The 21138-nt window shown below is 49.0% G+C and overlaps 1 protein-coding gene across 5 annotated transcripts in view; it reads right to left on the bottom strand.

Moving 5' to 3' along the window:
* Nucleotides 1-8774: 8774 nt before the first annotated feature.
* The window catches only part of TPCN2 (two pore segment channel 2), an 88531-nt gene continuing 76167 nt past the window's right edge, over nucleotides 8775-21138 (bottom strand). For all 5 annotated transcript variants that reach the window (XR_004665148.3, XM_063608207.1, XM_063608209.1 and 2 more), the window contains one exon: nucleotides 8775-9657. Coding sequence is in view for 4 of the 5 variants with exons in the window: in XM_063608207.1 (XP_063464277.1) it covers nucleotides 9567-9657 (91 nt within the window). In the remaining variant the exon portion in view is untranslated. The remainder of the gene's footprint in view (nucleotides 9658-21138) is intronic.

Genomic DNA, 21138 nt, shown 5'->3' with positions numbered 1-21138 from the left:
TGACCCCATTTGTTTGGAGTCAGTGTTGCCCAAGTGGCTATCCTCATGCTTTGGGCTCAAAGAATCTCTACATTTAATCATAGTTTCTGAATCTCACTGTTTAAGGTTGACACTTCTCATCCTCACCAACACGGGCTTTTGAGTGCTTGCCAAGCTGGTGGGTGAGACATAGTGTCTCGGCATAGTTCGGGGTTGCATTTTCATATTGACTTTTCTTATGCTGATTGCCTTTGGGGTTTCTTCTCTTGTGAAGTACCAGTTGAGTCTTTGGTTGTTTCTTTTTCTTAGGAATTTGTAGGCATTCTTCATTGTATTAACCATTACCTCTTTTTCCTGTATTCTGATGCTTTGACATCTGAGAACGTGCTGACCCTGGAGGGATGGCCCCTCCCAGGATTAGCCAATTTCTAGAAATGAAGTCATCTGTGAGTGCACCTTTCAAATGTAAACCAACTAACTAATCCAGAGCTCACATTTGCAACGACCTCTTCTATCAGGTTCTCATACTCAGGGCTACCATCCTCCTGCCATAATCACCCCAGGGCCAGGTACCAGACAGGCAGGGACAGCCCCTGTGCCCCAGAGCCTGTAACATTATTCAAACTAGCCCATCCTATGCCTACTTGCCCTGCCTCACTCGTTTCTTCCTACAGAAACCACAGTCAAGGCTCTTGCCCACACTTTCCCCTTAGTCCCTATCCCTCCAGACCAACTCCCCTGCTTCCCTGTGCCCCCCATCCACCCTGGGGTGCAGCATGTCCCCTCCCCTGCAGATCTGTGAGTAACAAACTGTATTTTCAATAATGGTTATCTCCTGATCTGTTGGCCTCATCATATCTGAATAATAATAAAACCTATAGCAGCCGGGCGTGGTGGCTCACACCTGTAATCCCAGCACTTTGGGAGGCCGAGGTGGGCGGATCACGGGGTCAAGAGATCGAGACCATCATGGCCAACATGGTGAAACCCCGTCTCTACTAAAAATACAAAAATTAGCTGGGCGTGGTGGTGCACGCCTTTAATCTCAGCCACTTGGGAGGCTGAGGCAGGAGAATCACTTGAACCCGGGAGGCAGAGATTGCAGTGAGCTGAGATCATGGCACTGCACTCCAGCCTGGTGACAGAGCGAGACTCCATCTCAAAAAAACAACAGCAACAACAAAAAAAATTTTTCTTCATACAAATTATTTGTCAGTTCTAAGCATTGCAGTATCTTCTCCCAGTTTGTAGTTTGTCTTTTCATGCTTCTTATGGTGTTTTTTGTTGGTTGGTTGGTTGGTTGGTTGGTTTTTGAAACACAGTCTCGCTCTGTCGCCCAGGCTGGAGTGCAGTGGCACAATCTTGGCTCACTGCAACCTCCACCTCCCAGGTTCAAGCAATTCACCTGCCTCAGCCTCCCGAGTACCTGGGATTACAGGCATGTGCCACCATGCCCAGCTAATTTTTGTATTTTTAGTAGAGATGAGGTTTCGCTGTGTTGGCCAGGCTGGTCTCAAACTCCTCACCTCAAGTGAGCCGCCCACCTAACCTCCCCAAAGTGCTGGGATTACAGGCGTGAGCCACCGTGCCTGGCCCTTACGGTGTTTTTTGATGAACATAAACTCTAAATTGTAATATGGTCAAATTCATCAATTGTACTGAAGGCCCCAACTGGGACAATAAGGCAAAAAAAATAAACTCATAAAGACTGGAAAAGAAGACAAAATCCTGTCATTATTCACAGATAGCGCAATTATCTATGTTGAAATTCCAAAATAATCTACAAACAAGTTATTCAAAATAAGAACAGACTCTACCAAGGTTTCGAGTTAGAAAGTCAGTGTGGGAAACTCAGGAATAAAGTACTGCCCATTACTGTCTCTTGAGGACCTGAGGCGCCATCTCTACAAACACTTCCCCAATTACAGAAGCCAAGGGAGGGACATGTGGCAGGTCCCAGGCAGCTCTTAAAGCTTCTCTCAGGAGGTGACACGCCCCACTATGCTTGCACACCATTGGCCAAAACAAGTCACGTGTTCAAGCCTAACAAATGTGATTGGATAGTCAGTCCCATGATTAGGTTACACCATATAAGACTCCATCATAGCCAAGTGGAGTGAGATTCTTCTGCTGGTTTTGAAAAAGTGAGCTACCATACTGTGAGAGAAGAGGCCACAGGTTAGAATCTGAGGGCAACCTCTAGAAGTTGAGAGTGGCTCCAGCTGACAGCCAGCAATAAAACAAGGACTTCAGTTCTACGCCAAAAGCAACTGAATTCTGTCAACAACCCCATGAGCTTGGAAGCATATTCCTCCTCAGAGCCTCCAGTTGGGGACCACAGTCCCAGCCGCCATCTTGATTTCAGCCTTGTGAGAACCCAGGCAGAGAACCTAGCCAACCTGGACTTCTTGCCCTAGAAAACTGTGAACTAATAAGTGGGTATTGCTCTAAGCCACTAAGTTTGTGTAATTTGTTATACAGCATAGATGACTAATACAGAATTTGGTGGAGATTGGAAATCCTACCATGTGCCTGAACTATTTAAAGCTGCAAATACTGTGGTAAGAACACTAATGATCACCATAGGCTCCTACCTCACACCTCACCCAAAAATCAGTTTCAGGTGGTTTAACAGTTAAACATCAAAGGCAGAACTATGAAACATTTAGAGGACAATACAGAGTAACGTCTTAGATCCTCGGGGGCAGGGACATCTTAACAACACATAAAAAGTACCAATCCTAAAGGAAAACAATGGACTAATTTGGTGGATGTATTTTTAGGCAAATGAAAATTAAGATGTTTGCACTAATTAATGCCAATAAAGACAATTCCAAAGGATATATTTCAGGTCAAAGAGAAATTACCACAGAAGGAATATTTAAGGTGCAAGAAAAGATTGTGTGCAAAGAGCATGGGGAACATTTGGGGAAATCTAAGCAAACCTGACCAAATAAAACAAGAAAAGTCAGGTCTGCTTGTCGAAGTCAAAATTAGAAGTAAACTGTATTAGGTCCGTTCTGACGCTGCTAATAAAGACATACCCGAGACTGGGTAATTTATAAAGAGAAGAGGTTTCATTGACTCACAGTTCTGCATGGCTGGAGAGGCCTCAGGAAACTTAACGTTATGGGGAAGGGGAAGCAAACACATCCTTCTTCACGTGGCAGCAGCAAGGAGAAGTGCTGAGCAAAACAGGGAAGCCCCTTATAAAACCATCACATCTTGTGAGAACTCACTCAGTATCAAGAACAGATGGGGGAAACCGCGCCCGTGATTCAAGTATCTCCACCTGGTACCTCCCATGACCTGTGGGGATTATGGGAACTACAAGATGAGATTATGGGAACTACAAGGCACACAGCCAGACCATAACATAAACGATATAACACAATTGCATATAAGTCAGAAGAGGAGAGACAGGAGATGATTCTATGATTTTGTACCATTTGGAAGAAGCATGAAATATTGATTAACTTCGACCTTTACAAGTTTAGCACACCTGGTCAAAATTTCAGATCAATTTAACAATTTGTCCCTGCCAGGTCCTGCAGATCAAATTCTTCAACTATGATTAACTCCTGAAGGTCAAATTCAGATTTTATTTTTTAGCGGTTTTATTTTTGAGGGCATTTTCGTTTCACCTCTTCTAATGGGTAGATGTTTCTTTCATGATACACCACAGCCTACTATTGTTAAGGCTTCAAGCCTCCCAGCCACTGACCTCTTCAAGCAAGGTAAGTTGTTATCTGTGGCCCCTGAATGTTCCTCACTTCGCCAGTACTTACAGTGAGTGGTACAACATCAATGCAAAGACAGCTATTCAGAGAAATTGCCAATTGTCATGGGCCTCTGAAAAGGGAGCTTTTTTCACAAAATCCAACATTTCCCTGGAAACATGGCTTCACCTTCTATTCTTATGATTTACAGAAGTCACAAAGAAAGCACCTACTGCTATTACTGGAATTTCAGCTCATAGTGTGGTCAAAATCTATAATTTCTGTTGTGATGTATGCAAGCATTACTTTGAATGGCATCTGACAGAGTTTGGTGGTCCAGGTCATTACTGGCAAATCAAGAGTCCTGTTTCAGCCACAAAATCAAGTGTCATCGCAGCCATGCTATGGAGAGGGAAATATGGGTTTTGGGTAATGTAGATATTAAAATATATTGTAACCGTGAGACCAGCTCAAACTGATCAACCATTGCGTAAGTTGTTACTGGTGATGCAGAGCCGGAATTGCCCAGGCGTGCACAAGAGAAAACACTTTAACCTCCTGTTAATGCTGCCAGCCTGGCAGACCAGCTGTGTGGGCATCAACTGGGACTAGTTATAAATGCCATAAAAGCTCCACCCACCCCAGATCAGAGAGACAGATTTGAACACTGCCTCCTGTCTCCTTGCCATTGACTCACAATAAAGCTCTTTCTTTTTTCCAAAAGCCTGTGCCATAGTATTGGATAGTGAGCCCACCACTCAGTAACAATTTGTTGGCCTCATATTTGGCCAAACGTATATGGCACAACTGATTTTAAAATAATCCTTTCTGCCGGGCACAGTGTCTCATGCCTATAATCCTAGCATTTTGGGAGGCCAAGGTGGGTGGATCGCTTGAGCCCAGGAGTTCAACACCAGCCTGGGCAACATGGCAAAACCCCATCTCTACAAAAAATACAAAATTTGGCTAGGCATGTTGGTGTGCACCTGTAGTGCCGGCTACTAGGGAAGCTAAGGCAGGAGGATTCCTTGAGCCTCGGACACAGGGGTTGCAGTGAACCGAGATCACGCCACTGCACTCCGGCCCAGGTAACAGAGGAAGACCTTCTCTCAAATAATAATAATAATAATGCTTTCAATTCCCTTTTATTGCCCACATCACAACAATTTTCTGTTAACTAATATGATGTTTTGACTTTTGGTCTTAGTATGTTTTAGTACAAATATTCAGAGACAAATTTTTCATCTAAGAGACAAATTATTCAGTTGATCCAAAATTTCTAGGGTCACCACCATAAGAACAGAAATTGAATATATAAGTTCCAAAGTAGTAGAGGAGGAGAAAATAAAATGAGAAGAAAAATAAACAATCTGGGCCGGGTGCAGTGGCTCACACCTGTAATCCCAGCGCTTTGGGAGGCCGAGGCGGGCAGATCACAGGTCAGGAGTTCGAGACCACCCTGGTCAACGTGGTGAAACCCTGTCTCTACTAAAAGTGCAAAAAATTAGCTGGGCCTGGTGGCAAGCACCTGTAATACCAGCTACTCAGGAGGCTGAGGCAAGAGAATCGCTTGAACCCGGGAGGTGGAGGTTGCAGTGAGCTGAGACCGTGCCACTGCACTCCAGCCTGGGCAACAGAGCGAGACTCTGTCTCAAAAAAAAAAAAAAAGAAAAAGAAAAAGAAGCAAAAGCAATCTAAATGAAGCTACAAAAAGAGAGAAAAGACTACCCATGGGGCAAACTCAAAGAGTGGAAACAAATCCCCCAAGTTATGTTGAACGTAATGGCAAACACCCAGGCCTGGTCAGTGCTCTGAACTTGACCTAGAGAAAAGACCTTCCGCCTGCTGCCTGCTCCTCATCCTTCAGGTTGCAGAGTTCATGCCGCCTTCTCAGAGAGGCCCCTGCTGACCTCCCTGGCTGAGCTCGCTTCCCATCTCTTTGCTTTCATAGTGTGGTCCTGTTTGGTTAGTGCAGGCCATCCCTGCTACATGCAGATTCCACACTTGTGACTATGCCCACTCGCTAAAAATGCATGTGTAGCCTCAAATCAACACTCTCAGTGCCTCTAGCCACATATAGACATGTGCAGGTGGCAAAGCGTCTGCACTGCTTGACGTCCATGTTCCTAGCTGAGGCTGAACCAGCCGACACACAGCCTTCTTGTCTTGGCTCTCAACCTGTTGTACTGAAACAGGTGTCATTTCTGCGATGTACTTAATGCCACTTTATCCACGTGTTTGTGCATTTTGCTTGTGATTCTACCACTTAAAGTGCCGTCTAATATTCCTAAATTGGAAAGGCTGTGACATGCCTAATGGAGATAGACTTGCGCTAGGTGAGCCTCTTTCAGGCATGAGGTATGGTGCTGCTGGCCATGAGTTCAGTGTTAATGAGTCAGCCACAGATAGAAAATGAGGTGTCTTCCAACAGAAACACACATAAAACAAAGTTACGTATTGATCAGTTGGCAAAAATGTAGCCAAGGCTTGTAGGAACCTAACTGATAAGGTTTGGCTCAGGGGCCCCACCAGGAATGCATCTCCTTCTTTGTTGTAGCCAGTTTCTAAGATGGCTTCCCTATTCCTCCCCACTGGTATCCACACCCTTGTGTAGTGCCCTCCCTCACCTAATAAGACTGACCTCTGCAACCAATAGAAATGATGGGGTGTGATTTTCCAGGCTAGATGGTAAAAGATGTTGTGGCTTCTTGGATCACATGCTCTGGGGAAAATCAGCCACCACGTTGTGAGGACACTCAAGCATTGCTGTGGAGAGGTCTCCGTTGCCAGGAGCTGAGGCCTCCCACCAGTTTGCCAAACACATGAGAATCTGCATTTGGAAGCAGATCCTTGGCCTCAATCAAGCCTTCTGATGATGCAGCCCAGCCAACGCCTTGACCACAACCTCATGAGAGACCCAGAGCCAGGACTGCCCAGCTAAGCCACTCCCAAATTCCTGACCCACAGAAACTGTGTGAGATAATAGATGTTTCTTCTTGTGTTAACCCATTAAGTGCTGGGGAAATTTGTTGTGCAATAATAAACAACTGATACATACCTCTTTGGTTTTTCAGAGTCCTTCCCTTCCTCAGAAGCCAGGGTCAAGCCCACCTCCATTCCCACTCCTGGGAAGACTGCTCTGAGGGTTGGCCACAATTTTACCCTCCCCTGGGCCCCACACAGTGAACTTGACACACACTTTGGTACGGTGTCCACTCCCATAACCTCAGGAGCCCCTGAGGACAAGACCCTGCTGGCTCCCTCATGCCCCTGAACCTGGACCATTGGTACAGGAGTGCAGATGATACTAATGATAGCATCAGAGAGCAGAGCAGACTTGGGACTCCTCAGCAGGAGAGTGACTGGAGCAACTCCTGCCTCTAGAGAGAATGAGAATTTGCTTTTGCCAGGCCCTTGCTACGTAGAGGCAGGGTCAAGGTACACACTTGACAAGTATCCCACTGACTCCCTGGGGCAAGAGGGTATCCTTGGCATCCCCATCCCACCGACAAAGGCAGCTTCAGCTCATTGCCCCAGGTCACTCAGCTCGGCCATGTCTGACCCAGGACTGGAACCAGCTGTTGGCTCCAGCGTCCACCCAGCCCTGCCTGCCCTGTCTTGGGCACTGCCACTTCTGCTTGCTCCTTGATGCCCCCATGCTCCAAAGGCCTTCACTCCATGCACCCACACGCGTGTCCCAAAGCTGGGGGCTCACACTACCAGCACAAACTCAGCACACCCACCTGGCCCCACCCCAGGCCTCTGATGTCACCAGACCTCCAAAGCCAGGAAGAGATACAAATGCATTGAAGTACGGTCACAGGGGAACACACGGTGACAAGAGCCACACCCTCCACCTGGAACCTAAGCCACTTGGAAGGCCACACAAGGAGGAAGCAGGGCAGAGTTGGGAACCTGAGACCAACCCAGAACCTATTCCTGTATCAGCTCATTCACTCACTCGCCGTTCACATGCAAAGTCCCTGAGCACCTACTGTGTGCCAGGCACAGTGCCAAGCCCTGAAAATGCAGCAGGGAATGCGACAAGCTCTCCTGGGCTTCCAGCCCTGCTGGGAGAGAAACTGTGAGCTAACCAAGCCCCAGCTCTCCCTGGACATGTCAGGTGCCTGTGAGTGAGTCTTCGGCCTCTCTAGAGCCTCAGTTTGTCCTCTCGAAATGTGGAGTGATGGCGAGCAGTGGCTCTCACCCAGCGGACCCACAGAGGGACATTTGGCAATGTCTGGAGACATATTTGGTTGTCATGCTGGGCAGGGCTTGGGGGGTGCTACTGGCATCTGGTGGATAGAAGCCAGGGATGCTGCTAAACATCCTACAACATACAGGACAGCCTCCACAAAGAATGACCCTGTCCAAAATGTGGATAGTGCCACCACAGTGGAGAAACCCCAGCTTGGAGGGATTGGTGAGGCTGCAGGTGGAGAGGCTGCAGCACCAAGCCTGGCAGCTGGACAGTCCCTGACAAAGGTGTGTTCCCTTCTCCAGCCGTTCTTGAGGCCCTTGCTGAGACCAGGGGACCCTGAGCCCTGCAGGAACCCAGGCCATTGATGTATACACAGCCTCTCTGCCTGTCCACCAAGGTCCCAGGGCAGGGCCGTGTCAGCAGAACCCACGGCCAGCTCACGGACAGGAGGAAAGCAGGCCAGGCCTGTTCCTCACCTCTGCTGGTCATGGGTTTCTCGAACTCCCATCAGGACTCAGGGTCTCCCCTCCCACAAGGTCCCAGCAAGGCTGCATGCAGCCTGCACTCACCCATCAGTCCTCGCTCCTGCCGCACCTCCCCAGCCGCCAGTGCCATCCAGGCCTCCCCAGCTGAGGGGCAGGATCTTCCTTCCAAAGTTGGGCAGTCCCAGGCAAGTGTCCTCCCTCTCTGGGTCTTGGTTCCCCACATAATGGGAATCAAAATAACTGCAGCCCCAGGTCACGGCATGGGCTTGGGGTGGGACCTGAGTGTCCCTCCTCAAACACAGAAGCTTCCTTCTGACCACCAGCGCTGCTCTCTGTGAGATCGCATTAGTTTGTTCTCATGCTGCTAATAAAGACATACCTGGGACTGGGTAATTTTTAAAGGAAAGAAGTTTAATTGATTCACAGTTGCACATGGCCAGGGAGGCCTCACAATCATGGCAGAAGGCAAAGGAGAAGCAAGACACATCTTCCATGGGGGCAGGCAAGAGAGAGCATGTGCCGGGGAACTCCCCTTTATAAAACCATCAGATCTCATGAGACTTATTCACTACCACAAGAACAGTACAGGGGAAACCACCCCCATGATTCAATGATCTCCACCTGGCCCCACTCCTGACACATGGGGATCATTACAATTCAAGGCAAGATTTGGGTGGGGACACAGCCCAATCATATCAGGGATCCTAACCCCGGAGAAAACAAAGGGTCAAGCACTGCTTTTTCTGCATTGCATTCACTGTGGGCTTCAGACACAGCAGAGTCAGGAGGACTCCTGTCCTTTGACCTGAGGCCAAGAGCCTGCTCTGACCCCTTGTCACCCTTCCCAACTGTGCCCAGGTCAGAAGTCTGTGCCCAGGCCTGCTCCTCCTGGAGGCCCCTCATCCCCAGTAAGAGCCTGCCACGGACTAGACATGTTGGGCTACACGGGCCCTGCACCAGGGCAGTCATCATCTTTACCAGCACAAAAACTCCCTCGATGACAGGGCCTCAGCAGGCCCCAGCCTTGACCCTGGCTTTCACGGTCCATTGGGTTTTGTTATAATTTACAATTTCCACTAGATGGATGGTTCCAAGTTCATTCACTTGTGCCACAAACATTTATGGGACCACCTACTGAGTACCGGGTGCCGTGGACAGGGATGTATGTGACTCACAACTTCATCAGGGCATGGAGAGTCTGTCCACCACCGTCAGGAGCATCGTGAGGAGTTGATGCTGTTCTGGGGACTCCACGTGAGAGCCTCCTGGGTCACTGAGGGAAGAGACACAAAACACAAGAAATTTGCAACCCGGAGGAGACCCACTGTCCAGGAGGGGGACCGGCAGCACCCTCACCCTGAAATAAGCTCCTGCCAATGACATTGGTTAAATCACACCCAGGTTCCCACGTGGATGCAGATTTAGGCGGCCTGACGTGGTGAGACCTGACCTGGGAAAGTTACATGGCATCGAGGGATCGATTCCCAGTTCTGCCACTCACACTGTTCCACCTTAGACAAATAACTCGCTCCCCTAACCCTGAGAAATGGGGCCAGGAACCTGCTGGCGGGTGAGGAGAGTGGGTAGAGTCTGATAAAAATGTTTGTGTTTGGGCTGGGTGGCTCAGCCCACACACAGATAGGGAAGGTGCCTCCAGGCTGGACAGAGAGGAGGAGGAGAACTCCTGGGTCACAGGCAAGCAGCAGCTGCCCGGGGCTGGAAAGGACAGCAGTGGTGGCTCATCCAGCAACTGCATTTTCTAAGCAGTGGGCAGGATCCAGCCTTGGGGTCCCCTAGACAAGGTCACTGATATGGTTTGGCTCTGTATTCCCATCCAAATCTCATGTTGAATTATAATTCCCAGTGCTGAAAGAAAGGCCTGGTGAGGCCAGGCGTGGTGGCTCGCACCTGTAACCCCAGCCCTTCGGGAGGCTGAGGTGGGCAGATCAGGAGGTCAGAAGATCGAGACCATCCTGGCTAACACAGCAAAACCCAATCCCTACTAAAAATACAAAAAATTAGCCAGGTGTGGTGGCACGTGCCTGTAGTCACAGCTACTCGAGAGGCTAAGGCAGGAGAATCACTTGAACCCAGGAGGCGGAGGTTGCAGTGAGCCAAAATTGCACCACTGCACTCCAGCCTGGGCAACAGAGTGAAACTCTGTCTCAAAAAAAAAAAAAGAAAGAAAGAAAAAGAAAAAGAATGGCCTGGCGGGAGGTGACTGGGTCATGGGGGTGGATTTCCTCCTTGCTTTTCTGGTCATAGTGAGTGAGTTCTCACTATGAGTGAGATCCAGTTGTTTAAAAGTGTGTGGCTCTTCCCTCTGTTTTCTCTTCCCCTTTCTCCAGCCATGTAAGACATGTCTGCTTCCCCTTCGCCTTCTGCCATGATTGTAAGTTTCCTGAGGCCTCCCCAGCCATGCTTCCTGTACAGCCTGTGGAACGGTGAGCAAGTTAAACCTCTTTTCTTTATAAACTACCCAATCTCAGGTATTTCCTTATAGCAATGTGCAAATGAACTAATACAGTCACCCTGCAGTTCTGAGGACAAACAGTTGGGCAAAGGCTGACGCCAGCACCAAAACCCGCAGGGTGGCCCAACAGCTTCACATCTGTTGTTCACAGGTGGCAGAGAAGACTTGGCCAACAGCTGCCCAGGTGGACAAAGGCAACTGTGAAAGGGAAAGCCTGGCCAGCTGCTGGTGGCCACAGGATGTGGGCACTGCAGGGCACTGTAGACAAAAGTGAATTCACACCAAAGGGTCACAGACCTAAATGTAAAACCTACAACTACAAGCCTGGAAGAAAACAGAGCAGAAGTTCTGCAACTTTGAGACAGGCATGAGTTCTTAGGTAGGACTCAAAAAGCACAAAGTATAAAAGAACAAAATCATAAATTAGACCTCATCAAAACAGAAATTTCTCCTCAAAAGACACTGCTAATAAAATGAAAAGACAAGCCACAGGCTAGGAGACAATATTTCCAAATTGTGTACATTATAAATATCTCTCATCTAGAACATAGAAGAACTCTTACAACTCAGTCATAAGAAAAACAACGCCTATTTTTTAAATACACAAAATTTGAACTGACACTTCACCAAAGATGAAAACAGACGGCAAATAAGCAACTGGATGGCAAACTGAAAAGATGTTCAACAACATTAGAGAGTCAGGAAAGGCAAATTAAAACCACCATACACTTACTAAAGTGGCTAAAATTTAAAACTGACAATACCAAGTGTTGACAAAGATGTGGAGCAACTGGAACTCTCATACCTTGCTGTTGGGAACGTAACACGATGCAGCCATGTCAGGAAAGAGTTTGGCAGTTTCTTATACAGTTAAATGTACACTTAACATACAATCCAGTGATAATCCCACTTCTGGCATGTGCCCAAAAGAAAACATATGTGCACCCAAAGACCCGGATACAAATGTTTGCAGCAGCTTTATTCATAGCAGCCACAAGTGGAAACAACTCAAATGTCCATTAACTGGTATGTGGGAAAGCAAGCTGTGGCATATTCATACAACCCAGCCTTCGTGCAAAGGTCACACAATATTCAACAGTAAAAAGGAACTATCTACAGATACACACAACAACACGGGTGAATCTCAAATGCATATGGCAAGTGATAGAGTCACAGGCAGAGAGCTGCACAATGCACACTTCCATTTCTATGACATGCTGGAAAACCACAGGAATAAAAACCAGGTCATTGGTTTCTAGGGGCTGGTGTGGGGACAGGCGTTGACGGCCAAGGGGCAGCATTGAGGGACTTCTGGGAGACAGTGCTGTACTATGCCTGGACTACAGTGGTCGTTGCACGATTGTGTCTTTGTCAGAAGTCACCAAACTGTAAAAACAGCCACTTTTGCTGTGTGCTCATTATGGCTCAATAACACTCCACCCAAAAAAAAAAAAAAAATCACTTCACTCTCCTCATCATTGAAAGTAACCACATTGAAGGAAGAGGAGGAACACTCCTTACGTGGCAGAAATGGTGCTGAACAACCAAGGAGCTGCATTCCCTGTGGTCAGGTACCCAGGGGGCCCTGGGTTCTCTCCATTTTACAGATGAGTAAATGGAGGTCTGGAGGTGCCAGGTCACCCAGTGCCACCCAGGAAGGCTGGAATGGAGTTGGGACTTCCGCCTAGGCCTGACTGCAGCGTCACCCCCCAAACCACTAAGGCTGTCCTGGGAGACCTTGGGGATCAGCAAGCCAGCCTCCTCCTCCCGTTTTCTGGAGGAAAGCATGAGGCTTCAGGGGGCCCGACCCATCCAGGCTCACGAAGAGAGGGACAGAATCAGAATCTGGAGGGAGCCAGGTCTCATTTGTCAGCAAACACCTTCCTACGACAACCTTGGGAATAGAAAAGACCCCAAGACATGACAGGAATGAGATCCGAGGCCACGTGCAACACACGTGCACCAGGGTAAGCCCCGCCCCTACCCTCAGGGAGCTCCCAGCCCCATCTGGCACAAGGTCACCTCCCAGACCCTGGGCAAGTGGCAGCCCAGACACACCCAGGAGTGCAAACACCTCTCCACAGTCCCCTCCTGGGACACTGGGCCCCTGAGGATGATGGAAGCTGCGGGTTCCCCATGGGGGCTCTGGGGTTACAGCAGGGAGGGAGGGGGACCCATGACATGCCTTAGGCCTGTCCAGGAGGGATTCCAGCCCCAGGGAGAAGGCAAAGACAGGAACACTGTTTCCAAGCCAGAGAAGCAGTGAGAGTCCACACCGCGTTTCCCGGTCTGCAGGGAAAGGCAACAGCTGGTGGGTGGGTCAGTAACCAGACCTTTCTGGGCTGGCTTCAGGACCTCTACACCCCACCTCGGTTCTGACCAACAGTTATGGGAGTCAGAAAATGCAAGTGCTCAGCTCTTTAGCCCAGGAATTCCCAGCCAGCAGGCAAAGCCCTCGGGAACACACGTGCAAGATGCCCCACCTAGAGGCAGGAATGTGGCTGAGGCATTTGCACCATTAGGCAGGTCTGAATACCTGAGGAGGAGAGCTGCTCCCTCAGCGCTTCCCACCCTAGCTTCCCATCATGGCTGGGCCACCTACCAGCTTCTCTGTGCCTCAGTTTCCTCATCTGGGAATTGTGGATTGCAATCCTATCTACACCCCAGTCTCTGATGGAGATAGTGTATGCAAAGTACATCTACGTAGGCCTGACACACAGCTAGTAGCCGTGTGGCAGCCAGCCCAGGGTTGTTCTTGGGAACATGGGACAGCCCACTGCCTGGAAATTTGGTGGCTCTAGGATTGGCCAGACATCTTCCGTGGAAAACCAGGCGGCCCATGCTAAGACACGGTGGCCCATCGAGATATCGCAGTCTGGGAACCTTTCCGGGCCACCCCTGGGCAGCTCGGACAGTGCCAGGGACCTTGGCCAGCTCATGCCTAGAGGCTCCCCTGCCAGGCTGCCTGCACCCTCCTCGAGCAAGGCCTGGCCTAGATGCACAGACACCCAGAGGGAAGGGGCTCCGGGACAGCAGAGGTTGGGGACAGCCTTCTGAGCCTCTGTTTAGGACCAGCACGATGCTAAGAGGACCTCCAGGACAAGAGCCGGCAGGGACCACAAGCCAACAGGCCTCTGACATCACCAGGCCTCCAAAGTCAGGAATAGATAAAATGCATCGAAACACGGTCACAGGGGAACACAATGCTGGAGAGGACACCCTCTGAAGGAAGGAGGGCTCGGCTCTTTTGAAACATGGATGGAAAACTCCAGAAGACAGATATCCTTATTTATGAGGTGCCCCGATCCCTGAGCAGGCAGTAGAACCGGCCAGCCCTCGAGGCCCCCCACTGAGCTTCTGCAAGCTGCATTTCCTGGGCTTCTGCAAGCTGCATTTCCTGGGCTTCTGCAAGCTGCATTTCCTGGGCTTCTGCAATCTGCATTTCCTGGGCTTCTGCAAGCTGCATTTCCTGAGCTTCTGCAAGCTGCATTTCCTGGGCTTCTGCAAGCTGCATTTCCTGGGCTTCTGCAAGCTGCATTTCCTGGGCTTCTGCAAGCTGCATTTCCTGGGCTTCTGCAATCTGCATTTCCTGGGCTTCTGCAAGCTGCATTTCCTGAGCTTCTGCAAGCTGCATTTCCTGGGCTTCTGCAAGCTGCATTTCCTGGGCTTCTGCAAGCTGCATTTCCTGGGCTTCTGCAAGCTGCATTTCCTGGGCTTCTGCAAGCTGCATTTCCTGGGATCGGATAGCACTTCCTCCCCGACTCCCTGGGAGCATCCTCTACAGTGGGGAGCCTGAGTTAACAGAGGCGGCCGCTGAGGCTTATGGAAGTCATGTTCCCTCTCAAGGCCACACAGCCAGACATGGCAGAGCCAAGATTGGAACGTAAGATTCTGATTCCAGTGCTCCATCTCTTTCCCTGGCCCACCTCCCTGCACATGCAGATTCCACCTACCTAGCAAACCCCCACACCCACTCTCATCACCCCCATCAAGGCCCCCACCCAGGAATGGCAAGGTTCATCGCCTTGAAGGAACACTTAGATTCCTTCTTCCATTTAAAAAAATTATTCTATTATTATTATTATTAATTATTGAGACAGGGTCTTACTCTGTCATCCAGGCTGGAGTGCAGCAGCACAATCTCAGCTCACTGCGGCCTTGAACCTCCCAGGGTTCAAGCAATTCTCCCATCTCAGCCTCCCTAGTAGCCAGGACCACAGGCATACACCACCACACCTGGCTAATTTTTGTATTTTTTGTAGAGACATGGTCTCACTATGCTGCCCAGGCTGGTCTCAAACTCCTGGCCACATGTGATCCACCTGCCTAGCCCTCCCAAAGTGCTGAGATTGCAGGTATAAGCCACTGCACCCTGCAAAGAATTCTATTGATCTAACTATGCCGGAGTAGAGACAGATCAATATTATACATTGTATTATTTCCTGGGCCCGCCATAACCAATTACCACAGGTGGCTCAGAATTGTGGGAATTATTCTCTCACAGCTCTGGAGGCAGAAATCCAAACTCAAGGTGTCGGCTGGGCTGGATCCGCTGAAGGCTCTCAGGGAGGGTCCTTCCTTGCCCCTGCCAGCTTCTGCTGGTTCCTGGCGTTCCCTGGCTTATGGCCGCATCCCCCCAACCTCTGCTTCCATCGGCACATGGTCTTCCCGGCCTGTGTCTCTGGATCTCTTCTTCTTATGAGGATACCAGCCATGGGGTCAGGGCCCACCCTGCTCCAGAACTACCCCCTCTTCACTTGACTACATCTGCAAAGACCCTATCTCCAAAGAAGGTCATATTCTGAGGCTCCAAGTGGATGTGAATTTTGTGGGGATATTTTTTTTTAGTTAACACATAATAACGTACATATTCATAGGGCACATGTGATATTTCAATACATGTATATGATCCCATTTCAACAAGTAACTATCACAGCAGGTGACTGGGATGTCCGTCGCCGCAAACATGTATCTCTTCTTTACGTTGGGAACATTCCGATTCTTCTCTTCTAGCTATTTTGAAATATATAATAAATTATTAACTGTAGTCCCCCTACTGTGCCATAGAACACTAGAGCTCATTCCTTCTGCCCAACTGTAATTTTGTACCCATTTACCAATCTCTCCCTATTCCCCTCTCCCCGTCACCCTTCCCATTCCCTGGTCCCCAGGCTCATCCACTTTTCCTCAAATGACAGAATTGCATTCTTTTTTATGGCCGTATAGTATTCCATTATGTATTTGCACTTCATTTTCTTTATGCATTCATCCATTGATGGGCACATAGGTTGATTCCATCTCTTAGCTATTGTGACTACCACTACAGTGAGAATGTGGGTGCAGATGTCTCTTTCACATGCTGATCTCCTAGTCTTTGTATACATACCCACTAGCAGAATTGCTGGGTCATATGGTAGTTCTGCTTTTAATTTTTGGAGGAATTTCCATACTGTTGTCCATAATGGCTGCACTACTTTAAATTCCCACTAAGAGTGTATAAGAGTTACTTTTCCCTGTATCCTCACCAGCATTTGTTGTTTGGTTGTTTTTGTCTTTTTGATAATTTTATTTCTATTTTAAGTGGGATGAGATGTCTCACTGTGGTTTTGTTTTCTGTTTTTTGTTTTTGTTTTTGTTTTTGTGATGAAGTCTCGCTCTGTCACCCAGGCTGGAGTGCACTGCCACGATCTCCACTCACTGCAACCTCCACCTCCTGGGTTCAAGCAATCCTTCCACCTCAGCCTCCCAAGTAGCTGGAATTACAGGCATGCATGACAATGCCCAGCTATTTTGTGTATTTTTAGTAGAGACAGGTTTCACCATGTTGGCCAGGCTGGTCTCAAACTCCTGACCTCAAGTGATCCACTCGCCTCGGCCTCCCAAAGTACTGGGATTACAGGTGTAAGCCACCACGCCCAGCCCTCATTGTGGTTTTAATTTACATTTCTCTGATGATCAGTGATGTTGAGCATTTTTTTCATATACTTGTTGGCCCTTTGTATGTCTTCTTTTGAGAAATGTCTATTTAGAATACTTGCCCATTTTTAAATCTTATTTGGATTTTTTGCTGTTGAGTTGTTCAAGTTCTTTATATGCTTTTGTTGCCAGTGCTTTTGAAATCTCAGCCATAAAATCTTTGCCCAGACGAATAGCCTGAAGTGTTTCCCCTATGCTTTCTTCTAGTAGTTTCATAATAAGTCTTTAATCCATTTTGAGCTTTTTGTGTGTATCGTGTAAGGTATGGGTCCAACTTCATTCTTTTGCATGTGACTATCCAGTTTTTCCAGCACCATTTATTAGAAACCGTCCTTTCCCCAACACATGTTCTTGGTGCCTTTGTTGAAAATCAAGTGGCTATTAATGCATGGATTTGCATCTGGACCCTCTATTGTGGTCCATGTGTCTATGTGTCTGTTTTTAGCCAGTACCATGCTGTTTTGGTTACTATAGCTTTGTAGTATATTTTGAAGTCAGGTAGTGTGATGCCTCCAGTTTTGTTCTTTTGGCACCAGATTGCTTTGGCTATTGGGGTGTTTTGTGGTTCCATATGACTTTCAGGATTGTTTTTTCTATTTCTGTGAAGAATGTCATTGCTATTTTGATAGGGATTGCACTGAATCTGTAGATCACTTTAGGTCATATGTGGGGACATTATTAACCATCATTTCTTCAACCTAAAAGTTCATTTCTTTCTTTTGATTTTAAAAGACATTAAAACATCACTGTGGGTCCCTGCAAGTATCATGGGCCCAGGCGCAGTGTGTCCTGGAGGTGCCACCCCATCTCCATCCACCCCAGCACCTGGCACATTCTCCCAGCACACAGTAGGTGCGCACCAGGCTGCCTTCCTGCAGGGGTCCCAGCAGCTAGAGAGAGGTCAGCTCGCCTGTGCTTTCTGCTCCCCCTCCCCAGTTATCACCTGTGCCTCCTCCTGGGTGCTGGGTGGATAATGTTCTTTGCTGTAATCTGCTCCTTCCGAGGGTGACTTCCCACTGGCCGCCCTGCACAAACAGCCCCACTCTGGCTGCCACCCGCCTGGCTCCAGACTCCTGATATGAATGCAAAGGTTAGATATTCTTGACACCGCTTTAATTTTTCAAATAGCAAGCCAGTTACCAAGCACGTTGGCACCTGGGCTCGGTTCCACCACGACTTGGCAGGGCCCACGCAAGCTGCTGGCAGTGATGGATGCGTGCCCCTCGGCACACCCCCCCACACCCACCCGGCCGCAGCCACGCCAGCCCCAGGACCTCACGCAGCCAGTCCCCGGCAGCTGTGAGGCCCGAGTGCCAAGACACAGAGCGGGCTTTTCCAAGCGCCGGGATCCGGCTGGGCGGGCTTCCCAGCACGGCCTCTGGGAAATGTGTGCAAGGCCTCCGTCAATCTGTAGGGACTAAGCTGCTAGGAGGGCCTGGGGCTGAGCGATTTCATGTTTTTTCCCACCCACCTGGCCTCACCCTCCCTCAGCCTCCTCGCCAAAACAAAATCACTTTAAAAATGAAAAGTAACAGGCAATGCAGAGGCTCTCAGAGCTGGATGGAACTTAGCCATCAGAGGGTCCCATTCACTCATGGTACAGTTGGAGACACTGAAGCTGCAACCAGGAGGCTGAACAGCCAAGACTAGAGCCAGGGTTTTGGCTATCAGAGGGGACAGTCGCTCAGCAGTTCTCAGGAGCATGCGAGCCAGGCAGCCGGTCCGATTCCTAGCTCTGCCACTCGTGAGCTCTGCAACTCCGGGCAAATCTCTTCACCTCTCTGTGCCTCAGTCTCCCCATCCACAGAGTACAACCCACACAGGACCTGCCTCTCAGGCTATTGTCAGGACGATGGTGTCATCAGCATATGGGGAGAGGTGGGCCTCAAGCAAGGCTGGACAGTCGCTGCACGGGGTACAGAACCCTGGAATGGTAGGGTCCCTGAGGAAGGTCAGAGTCAGACCCCTGCGGCAAGTGAGACACAAAGGCCATTCCGGACTGCACTCCACAGTGAGGCCAGCACCCGCATCCATGCACCAGGCCACCAAGAAGGGCCGTCTGTCCGCCAGGCACCGTCTGGTGCTGCTAGTCCTCTGGGAAGGACTCCAGCTCCTGACTTATGGGCACTGGCAAGTACTAGGTAGACAGACTGGAGCTCGAGGGGACATCAGAGCCCTCTGGACAGCCCCAGAGAGGGGCTGCGTGTGGCCCAAAGCACCCAGCCCAAGGACTCAGACCCCACCAGGTGTGTGCCCTCCTCAACCTCATAGCAGATAGGGCTCTGAGGCAAAGCCCCTCCCCTGCCTGCCTCCCTTTTGAGAAGCCTGAAGCCCCATCTGATCAGCCCTCGAATGTCCACTAAATGCCTCTAAACAGGAGGTGGGGTTCAGCCTCTCACAGACAAGTGTGCCTGAGAGCCTCAGGTGAGCCAGGGGCCACTCAGCAGAGGCACAGGCTGGAGGGACAGGGCCCTGGACAGGTGCAGTTTGATGAGGGTAGAAGGACACAGATGACGCCTGGGCCAGCGTCACCCACACACCAGCCCCCAGCCACACAGCTGCTGATCACTCTGTACATGGCTGGTGAGACTCATAAACTGTGGGGGTTTTTTTTAAACATATTTAATTTTAATTATTTTACATTTAAAAACTGAAGCAATAATTGGATTATTTGTAACTCAGAGGATAAATGTTTGTGGGATGGATACCCCATTCCCCAGGACGTGCTGATTTCACACTGCATGCCTGTATCCAAACATCTCATGGACCCCACAGGTACATACACCTACTACAGACCTGCATAAAAATTCATTAAATTTAATTTTTAAACACTGAAGCCATGTGGGCCAGGCGCAGTGGCCCACGCCTGTGATCCCAACACTTTGGGAGCCCAAGGCAGGCAGATCACTAGGTCAGGAGTTCGAGACCAGCCTGACCAACATAGTGAAACCCTGTCTCTACTAAAAATACAAAAATTAGCTGGGCGTGGTGGTGTGCACCTGTAATCCCAGCTACTCAGGAGGCTGAGGCAGGAGAATCGCTTGAACCCGGGAGGTGGAGGTTGTAGTGAGCCAAGATTGTGCCACTGCACTCCAGCCTAAGCGACAGAGTGAAACTCCTTCTCAAAAAAAAAAAAAAAATTAAAAATACTGAAGCCATGTGAAATAGCCTCTTGTTCAACACAACTTTATTGTCTAGGTAGGACATTCAACATGTAGTGTCTGAAGTAAGAGGTGCTCTCAATGTAAGAAAAGTACCAGGTTTTTAAGACTAGTACATACAAAAGAATGCAAAATATCCCAATAATTTTAATATTGATTATGTGCTGTTTCAATATTTTGGATGGATTGGGTTAAATAAAATGTGATTAAAATTCATTTCACCAGTTTCTTTTTACCTTTTTAATGTGGCTACTCAAAAATTGTAAATTATCTCTGTGGTTCGCATGACAAATGCTGCCCAACTTACGATGGGGTTACGTTCCAGCAAACCCATCCATTGAATCAAACGCATTGAATCCACCTGAACATCATAGCGCAGCCTGGCCCACCCTATGTGTGCCCAGATCACTGCCATTAGCCTACAATTGGGCAAAATCATCTAACACAAAGCCTGCTTTATAATAAGATGTTTACTATTTCATGGAATTTACTGATGTTCTACTGAACGCATATGGCTTTCACACCATTGTGAAGTCAAGAGATCCTTAAGCTGCATCCTAAGTTGGGAGCCATCTGTCTACAGCTGACCCTTAAACAACACGGGTTTCAACCTACAGGCAGGTTTTCTTCCACCTCTACCACCCCTGAGGCACAAAGACCAACCTCTCCTCCCACTCCTCCTCCTCCTCCTCCTCCTCCTCCCCCTCTTCCTCTTCCCCCCACTCCTACCCCTCTTCCCCCTCCTCCCCCTCCTCCCCCTCCCCCCTCCCCCCTCCTCCCCCTCTTCCCCTCCCCCTCTTCCCCCTCCTCCCCCTTCTCCCCCTCCCCCTCTCCCCCTCTCCACCTTCTCCCCTCCCCCTCCCCCTTCCTCACCTCCCCCTCCTCTTCCTCCTCCCCTCCCCCTCCTCTTCCTCCTTCCTCCCCCTCCTCCTCTGACTTAGCCTCTTTGATGTAAGATGACAAGGATGGAAACCTTTATGATGATCCACTTCCACTTACTGAATAGTAAATATATTTCTCTTCTTTATGATTTTCTTAATAACATGTTCTTACTTTATTGTAAGAACACAGCATGTAATACATGTAACATACAAAATATCTGTCCATCAACTGTTGATGTTATCAGTGAGGCTTCTGGTCAACA

This window comes from Pan paniscus, chromosome 9 (assembly GCF_029289425.2).
Source record: "Pan paniscus chromosome 9, NHGRI_mPanPan1-v2.0_pri, whole genome shotgun sequence".
NCBI classification, from domain to species: domain Eukaryota; kingdom Metazoa; phylum Chordata; class Mammalia; order Primates; family Hominidae; genus Pan; species Pan paniscus.
This window is presented reverse-complemented; position numbering and strand designations above follow the sequence as displayed.